Here is a 9,364-nt window from a genome sequence, read left to right as displayed (position 1 = left end):
CTGTATTTGCACTTCCAGTCATTTCCGTGCTGCAATGGATATATTTACCCATTACATCATTGAAAGTTACAAAGTTTCCAGCTTCTAATATTACTTTGAGCTTTTCGTGCTCGCAATTTTTAATCATTGCAGAAACAGACTCGCTTGTAGAGAATTTTTCCGCATTGATTGGGTCTAATCCGTTATCAATAAAGGCTGCCTCCAGTTGCTTCCGCAAATTATCCATTTCGGTTGCATACTGGGAAGCAGTTTTGCCTTTTTGTTTTATGTTCATTAGTTTTGCCTTTAAAACGTCAGGAGATTCTCCTTTTACATTTTCTTTGAGCTTATTTATTATCCCTGCAATAGTGGTTTCATTTTCTACTTTATAGAGGATTGTGCCGGTTATTTTTGATTTTATAACCTCAACTGCTATATCCTCTTGGTCTCCCTTAGTTCTTTCCACAATGCGTAATGCAGTTAGGAATCTGTTTAATAATAACTTTTTACCATCAAATTCAGGAACTGAAGTGGAAACCTGTCTAACATATTGCCTGTCTAATTCCACTTGGTTAGCCATTGTACTTTCTTCAAGTGTTTCGATGTCACTATCGATATCACTTTCAGTATCAATAATTGGTTTGGACTCGTCCAAATCCGCTAATTGGCTTTCGTCAAATTCAGCTGGCTGACTTTGATCTTCTGGAATTACTATTACAATATTTCGTCTAGTACTAATGTTGTTCAATCTTATTTTCAATGATTTTATCAGTTTTTCACACTGATGCCTATGCTCTTTTGCTAATTTCTCATTAACTTTGTTTACTATTGATAATATGTTATTATACTGTGTTATCAGTATTTGAGCATGGTTTATCAAAGTTTCCGGTCTTATGACTTTATCTGAGTTAATACATTTAAAAGATTTTTCAAATTTATCTTTATGATCATTAATCTTTCGTGCTATCGTACTCCACTCCATATTTTGTCTACAACATTCAGCGGTGCAATCGTACCAAAATTATTGTTGTAGAACCAAGTATGTCATGGTTTTCTTCTACTGTTTTTACCATTACACATGGTAATGTACTCATTACTATGCCCTTTTCTATTTTGTTGTTACATATTATTAATGGGCTTGCTGCACAATTAAAAGTATCTATATTTTCGTCTTCGAAATCACCAATTTTTATAACTTCGTAATATTTACTCAATATTATCAAAGAATTTATTCTAAAGTTGGGTTCTCTATTATACACTTTTCTACTATGTCTATCGTCTTAAACAACATCTAGGTTATCGGCCCTACTGGAATATTTTTTCTTAAGGCACTTATTGTGCATCTTATATAGTTTTGTTAAAACGTTTGTTAATAAAAGAATAACAATTATTACAAGCATTAAGGTTATGATTTTCAAATCAACCGAGACAGTTTCGACATTATTTATGACATTCGCGGTTGAATCCGCTACTTTAGATTCATGATCTAACATATTGTCAACTTTTTCTATGTTACTGTCTTTTGGAATCGCATTAGGGTGCATATAGAAAAAAAAAAAAAAAAAAATACTAACTAAAGAATATATATATATATAAAAAAAAATTTTTTTTTATTTTTCATTTAAAGTTTTGTTTTTTTTTTTTTAATTATTTTTCTTGAAACTATTTTTCTAACGCTGCTGAGTTTTATTCTCAGCGCCAGAGACATGGAAAAGTTATTGTTGTGTTAGTTACACACGATTGGCTGACATTTTTTATTTAAACAATTAATTGTCCAATCGTGTGTTTTTAGTAGAAAGCCTAATAGTGGTTAGTAGGCGCAACCTGCACTTTCGTGCCTCAGTTTGCTTATTAGATTTTAAGTCTATGGCAAGTTAGGGCTTGCGCATTACTGCGGCCCGCTTGCGTTTCTGCGCTCTTTGGCGCAGTTCAATTTTGATGTCCTCAATACGCTCTATGCAGCGTTGTCGGTCTTCTTCGTTGGTGCTGGCCTTTAGCAAATCCTGCTGCAGTCTTTTCTGGGTGAGCAGGCGTCTCACCTCACCGCCTCGTTTCGTCTTCTTGGGGATTCTCTTCTGTTGCCGGGCCCTGTACTCCTCTATTGTTAGTGGCCGTGGTCCATCGAATGGATTTGCCTGCAAAGCCTCTTGCAACGTCGGCAAATCCCTTTGTTCGTTAGGAACAGCGGTCTTGAAGGAGGGTTCCGTGGACATCAGTATCTTGTTGTTGATTTAATTGGTTTTATATTAATGTTTCAAATTATTATTTTTTTATTATTGTTTTTAAATTCCAATTAATTTCTTTTTTTTTTTTTTTGTAAATAATTGGAGAAACGTATGTGTGTTATGGGAGTGCACCTTGGAGCAGCACCCAAGAGTTGATAGTAGAAAAATCACATGAATTCCAGCATCTAGATTAATTTTTCTTTTTGTTTTGTTTCATTCATCATAGCGCGCACAGTGGTTCGCAATTAATTCAAAATACATTTCACAATTTGCACAAATTATTTTCGTGTTTTTTGGTTTATGTTGAAATGTTAATTAATTTATTTCTTTTTTTTTCACATGTCACGGTCGCCATGTTATGTGCGCATTAAGTTTTTGTTAAATCCGTTTATGTTAAAATAAAACGCAACTGTTCTGTTCGAGCCGTCATCCAGAATTGTCTGGACAGTTTATTCATATGCTAGTTTTAGCCTATACATCTTATATGTATTGAATACATTCTGCCGCTTAGGGCGCTGGCAGAGAGAGGGAGAGTGTGTTGCAGTATATATGTTTGTATGTGTTAGCATATATGTACAGAGGGTACATAGTCAAAAGTGCTTACGCTAGCGATCCCACGCTCAGCGGCAAGTCCGCATAAGTGGCGGATCATATTATTATTATGAATGGTTGCATAAACATAGCAACAAAGTGTTGGTATGTTACTCTTACTTTAATGTTGAGCATATGACCACTTGTTATATTGTATACTCTACAATACTGTGGGCATATGCTCATTTGGCATACAACATACAACAATATTCATATGTGTATGATCATGCATGCATTAAGCTGAAAGAGAATTTTTTCAACACCCTTCCTCAATGCAAGTATGTCCACAAATTTATCTTATACTTAACAAATTCGTAAACTCTACATGCTTCTTATTCGCAAGATTCTTGGTTAGAATATCAGCTATCATTTCATTAGTAGACTTATACTTTAAAATAAAAATCTGACCATCATTAACTACTTGTCTAACAAAATGATATCTAATGTCCACGTGCTTCGTCTTTGAATGGTGTACCGAGTTCTTAGCCAATTGCTGCGCGCTGAGGTTATCGCCATACAAAACGGTAGATGTATCTTCCTCTCCGCAACCAATCTCGATGATTAATCGACGCACGCTGTTGATAACGCTGCTAAGAGCAACACTCCGCTGCTTCTCCGATTTCCATGATATCGGTCCGCCAGCCAGAAAATATACATATCCTGTATAAGACTTGCGATCAATCCTATCGCCTGCCCAATCTGCGTCCACGAAACCAGTAAACGCCGCATCCGACTGCTTGTAATGAATCTTGAAGCCAACTGTCGAAGCCAAATATCTTAAAACATGCTTTATGGCTGCAAGGTGTTCATTATGGGGGTCCTTGTTACGTTGAGCCAACTTCGATACTGAGTGGAGAATATCTGGTCTAGTAGTCAACGCAAGCCACATTAGCTCGCCTATCATTGACTGATAAAGAGTTGCATCAACCCTTTTACACTCCATTTTATCGCAGGCTACCTGATACCCTGCTTCTAACGGTGTTGCAGCTGGTCTGCACTGAGCATAGCCATAACGCTCCAGTAGATCCTTGATGTACTGTGAATGACCCAATGATATTTCGCCAAGTTCGCCAACACGGTGAACCTCCATGCCAAGGAACAAACGCACAGGTCCTGTCAAGATCCGATTTCTCCTGGCATCCTATAAGAAGATCGTCTACATAGACAAGGATTAGAGATAGATTACCTTTCGCTTGCTGTTTGTATAGACTTTGTTCATTGTCGCAAGGTATGAAACCATTAGCTCGCAAAGCAATATCGAGTTTGGAGTTCCATTCCCTCCATATAATGCCTTCTTTAACAGAAGTACCTTGCTTTTGTCTTCAGTTGCGTATTCTTCGGGCTGCCTCATGTATACGGTATCGCCCAAATCACTGTGCCGTGCATACATCCATCTGGTGTAGATACAATTTTAACTGAGCTGCTAGGGTCAAGATGAAGCGAACACTCTCCAAGCGACTTACAGGCGAGTATGTTTCATTCACTCCTTTTGCTACTAGTTTCGCCTTAAAACGCTCGACTTTTCCCTTTTCATCACGCTTTACACTGTAGACCCACTTGCAGCCAATAGACATCAAGGAGTCATACTCCTTTTGCATAGCCTCACGCCAATGCGAAGCGAACGGTCTACTAAGCGCCTCATCATAGGTCTCTGGTATGACCACCTCACTTGTAATACTGCTTCTTTGGTCTGCCAGGCCCTCCAGTTCGAATCAGCTTCGGCCTACCGGGTCCAACACGTTGTTCAACCACAGGTTCTGCCACTTCTTGTTCAACTGCCATGTCGAAATCTTCGCTACTGCTGCCCTTCTCGCTGACCTCTGCATCAGACTCGTCTGTACTGCTCAAGTGATCTGCTGCATCAACAGATCCTGAATCCTGATCATCCGTATATGGAAAATCAAACTTGACGATATCACCATTCGAATCGCCATTGCTGAAACGCTTGTCGAACAAAACGTCTCGCTTCTCAATAACTTGCCTGGTTTCGGCGTCGTACAACCGATACCCTTTTGCATTTCGAGAATAACCAACCATTCGGTATTCTTTGCACTTTGGATCAAACTTGCCCTTATGATGTCCTTTGTCCAGTGCCACTGCAATAGACCCAAAAACTTTTAAATGACTTATTGATGGTTTCTTACCATTCCATACCTTTTCGCATTTCGAGAATAACCAACCATTCGGTATTCTTTGCACTTTGGATCAAACTTGCCCGTATGATGTCCTTTGTCCAGTGCCACTGCAATAGACCCAAAAACTTTTAAATGACTTATTGATGGTTTCTTACCATTCCATGCTCCTATTGGAGTCCAGGGCTCGAGTTGGTGACCTATTTCGCAGATAAGCAGCTGTATAAACTGCCTCAGCCCAAAGAGATTCATGTAGACCAGACTGGATGAGCAAGTATCTTGACATCTTCACAAGGAGGGAGGACATGCCAACTGACACCCGCATAGTGGAATTCGCGGACGACATCGCCATCGTCATTGTGGCCAAGGATATCCAGCAGGCGGAAGAAAACACCAATGCAGCAGTGTTCAGGATTCTGGAATGGATGGAGGCAAACTCACTATCCATAGCCGCACACAAAACCGAGGCCGTGGTCATAAGCAGCAGGAAAAAAAGTGGAAACAGGCAGGATCGAAGTCGCCGGATGCTCTATAACATCAAAGCCTGTCATGATGGACATTCAAAGCCCACCTGCAGTATACCGCAGATAAAGCTGCGAAGGCCACGTCAGCTATAACTCGGCTTCTGGCTAACGTCGGCGGCCCCAAGCAAAGGAGCAGATGGCTCATCTCGACGGTGGTAAGGTCCATCATCCTATATGCCGCCGCCATATGGGCCCCAGCGATGTCATCCCCCACCTACAGCCTGGACTGCAGATCGTCGTACCGAACATCCGCACTCAGGACCATATACGCGTTTAGGACAGTTTCCGAAGATGCCGCCTTGGTGCTGTCTGATATGGCCCCACTAGCCCTCTTGGCTAACGAGGCTAGAAATAGAGATCCGCCGCCAGTTAGAAGAGAGACGACTCTGACTAACAGGCAACGCAGATGGCGTGACTCAAACCATGGGAGCTGGACAAGGCGCCTTCTCCCCGACATTCTTGTAGAAGCGGAAAACGATGTATGGGGCAGACCGTACAAAATCGTAATGAAGAGGTTAAAAACTCACCAAAGAACAGAGCCCCACTCTGTCGCTGACATGGACCAAATAGTAGGAGAACTTCCCCGTAATATGTGTGGCAAAGAATTTGAGTGAAGCAGAGACAATATGCTCGAACGGGATCGCTCGAGTGCAACAATGGCTGGCTACAATGGGCCGAAAATAAACCAGAGGGCCGGGGCTAACTTTGACCGCGTCAAAGTTTGTATACCCTTGCAACTTTTTTGGTAACTCTTTCCTTACCTATTAGCCATCAATGTGGAAGAACGTTTTATCTAAAAAGGCTTATGTTTGCGAAAGAATGGCCTACAATCATAGGAAGTAACGAAGATATTGACCAAAGTCACAGTTTTCCACCGATCGTTCCTATGGGAGCTATATGATATAGTCACCCGATCTTTATCAAATTCGACACAGTCATTAACAGATATATTAAATTAACAAATGTTTAATTTGAAAACAATCACGTTAAAAGTAACGAAGTTATTTACAAAAGTCACTGTTTTCGCCCGATCGTTCCTATGGGAGCTATATGATATAGTCACCCGATCTTTATCAAATTCGGCACAGTCATTAACAGATATACTAAACTAACAAATGTTTAATTTGAAAGCAATCGCGGTAAAAGTAACGAAGTTATTTACAAAAGTCACTGTTTTCGACCGATCGTTCCTATGGGAGCTATATGATATAGTCATCCGATCTTGATCAAATTTGGCACAGTCGTTTATAAGCGTAATAAACTCTCTAATATTAAGTTTCACGATAATAACATAGAAAATAACGAAGTTATTGAGAAAAGTCACTGTTCGTGACTTTGGGGTTTGTATGGGAGCTATATGATATAGTGGTCCGATCCGGCTGAATCCGAAATATACAACGCCTGCATTTCAGCTCTGTAGCTCTTACGGTCTAGGAGGAGTTTGCGTTGATCCAGACGGACGGACGGACATGGCTATTTGAACTCGTCTCGTCGTGCTGATCAAGAATATATATACTTTGTATGGTCGGAGATGCTTCGTTCTATGCGTTGCACACTTCTGACCAAAATTAATATACCCTTTTTGCAAGGGTATAAAAAGAAGCTGTTCTTATAAGCAGTAGAAAAAAAGTGGAGACAGCAAGCATACAGGTCGGCGGCACGCAAGTAATCACAAAAAGGAAACAAAGTACCTTGGGGTACTTATTGATACAAGGCTAAATTTCAAAGATCACCTCACAGCAACTGCCAAAAAGGCTAGAATAGCTTGCTCTGCCTTATCACGATTAATGCCCAACACGAGAGGACCAAGCCAGAGTCGTAAAACGCTGTGGCATGGGGTAATCAAGGCAACCATGCTTTACGGCGCACCCGTTTGGGCAGAAGCAATGTCCACAAAAGCATACGCCAGAGAATTGGACTCAATATATAGAATCAGCGCACTAAGGGTCTGCTGCGGCCATGGTACTAGCAAGCGCAATCCCAGTCGGAATCCTGGCCAATGAATCAAAGAGACTCTTTTGGGCACTAAAAGAGCCAAAATTAAGTCCAAGCGATAAAGAATTGCTACGGGTACAAGCGCGCGAAATAACGATAGCAAGGTGGCAATCGCTGTGGGATATGTCGCAAAAAGGCAGATGGACCTATCGGATAATTCCAGGTCTAAAAGACTGGTTGGCCAGGGCCCATGGAGAAGTAAATTTCTTCTCGAAGAAACTTGTGAGCGGCCACGGCTGCTTCCGTAGCTACCTACACCGGTTCAGACACGCAACAAGCCCAGAGTGCGCATGGTGCGCCAACGGAGAAGACGAGACGGCTGAACACGTCCTCTTTAGATGCGGACGCTTCTACATCGAGCGAGAACACCTCGAGGCGGAACTCGTGGAGCAAATTTCTGTATCCAACCTGGTCCCAATGATTATTCGTCGCAAGGAAAACTGGGAGGCATTCAACAAGTTCGCGGCCATCGCCATGACCGAGCTTCGCAGAGTGGAGCAGCTGAGTCGAACCTGAGAGCAGGAAGCGGGTGGAAGGACGCTTGTGTGAAGCAATACCCTACGAGCTACTTCCCCTCGCAAACCTTTTTTCCAAATTTTCTTTTTCTTCTTGTACATATTTCTATTTCTATTTCTATTTCTATTTCTATTTCTATTTCTATTTCTATTTCTATTTCTTAATAAATAAAAAAAAAAAAAAAACACATACACACACATACATACACACACATATACATCTCCGGCACCAAAAGACGCTCAGACCGTCCGAGGCATAGTAGATACCCTCTTCCCTCAAATCGTGGACGAATTGCCTGTCCTGCATTCCCTGCTTCACCCACACATAGAGGAATGCACAGTGGACGAGGTACTTGATATAGTCCGGAAACTCAAACCAGCGAAGGCTCCGGGACCCGACGGAATCCCTAACCATATACTGAAGATCGCGGTCTCTTTACAAGCTGAGTCCTTTGTGGACTTGTATAAAAGTTTCCTGAGGGAAGGTGCCTTTCCATCCAGATGGAAAAGACAGAATCTAGTCCTGCTAACGAAGCCAGGGAAAACTTCGCTCGAAGCGTCTTCGTTCAGACCGATCTGCCTCCTGGACACGGCAGGCAAAGTCCTGGAGTCCCTCATTTGCGCAAGACTTAGCTCAGCCATCCAAGCCAAGGGAGGACTTTCGGAGCAGCAGTTCGGTTTCCGGAAGGCCAAGTCCGCAACGGATGCCATTGCACGCGTGGTTAACATTGCGGCGGACGCGATCGTCGATGGAAAGGGGGGACAAAGGAGTATTGTCTGGTCACCACCCTAGACATAAGGAACGCCTTCAACTCGGCCAGATGGAGCCGTATCCTAGTCGCACTAGCCGACTTTGGAGTCCCACGCTACCTCCTTAGTTGAGTACGACAATATTTTCAAGAAAGGACCATCTGCTACACCACTAATGATGGCCCAGTAGTGCGGACAGTGTCTGTACGACGGAGTCTTACGCCTGAAGTTTTTGTTTGGTGACGCTATAATTTATTGTTATTATACTCTTTTCTTTATATGTTACGTTACGTTTTTATGTATATATGAGTAATAAATGGAATTAAAAAAAAAAAAAATACACACATACATGCATGTATGGTCGATTCACCAGAAATCGACGCTTGCGAATTTTTTTCTTTTGTTGCAAAATCATATACATACGCATGCATGCATGTACATACATACATATACATACCCTTGTTGAAAACTCAAACCTTATTATTTTTAATTGACAAAAAAAAATTAATTTTTAAAATTTGTTTATATATAACAATTTTCTTATTATACGCTAACTGGGCTCATAACCTATGGAAAATATAGTCTAGATTGTTATATATATATACTCAACACAAATGCAAAATAATAAGACACTTTGAATTTAGTTTTCACAA

The 9,364-nt window shown here is 41.2% G+C and overlaps 1 protein-coding gene across 1 annotated transcript; it reads left to right on the top strand.

Annotated features, from left to right (window-relative positions):
- Positions 1–7,569: 7,569 nt before the first annotated feature.
- Positions 7,570–7,962, top strand: LOC137572047 (uncharacterized). Its single transcript, XM_068283827.1, has one exon. The coding sequence runs from the start codon at positions 7,570–7,572 to the stop codon at positions 7,960–7,962; it is 393 nt and encodes a 130-aa protein (XP_068139928.1).
- Positions 7,963–9,364: the final 1,402 nt, after the last annotated feature.

The sequence above is a fragment of the Drosophila tropicalis genome, unplaced genomic scaffold, assembly GCF_018151085.1.
Source record: "Drosophila tropicalis isolate 14030-0801.00 unplaced genomic scaffold, ASM1815108v1 contig_1033, whole genome shotgun sequence".
Classification (NCBI taxonomy): Eukaryota; Metazoa; Arthropoda; class Insecta; order Diptera; family Drosophilidae; genus Drosophila; species Drosophila tropicalis.
This window is presented reverse-complemented; position numbering and strand designations above follow the sequence as displayed.

What these genes read in the sequence shown, in the direction of transcription:
- LOC137572047 (XM_068283827.1), top strand. Translation starts at nt 7,570, where the DNA reads ATGTCGCAAAAAGGCAGATGGACCTATCGGATAATTCCAGGTCTAAAA.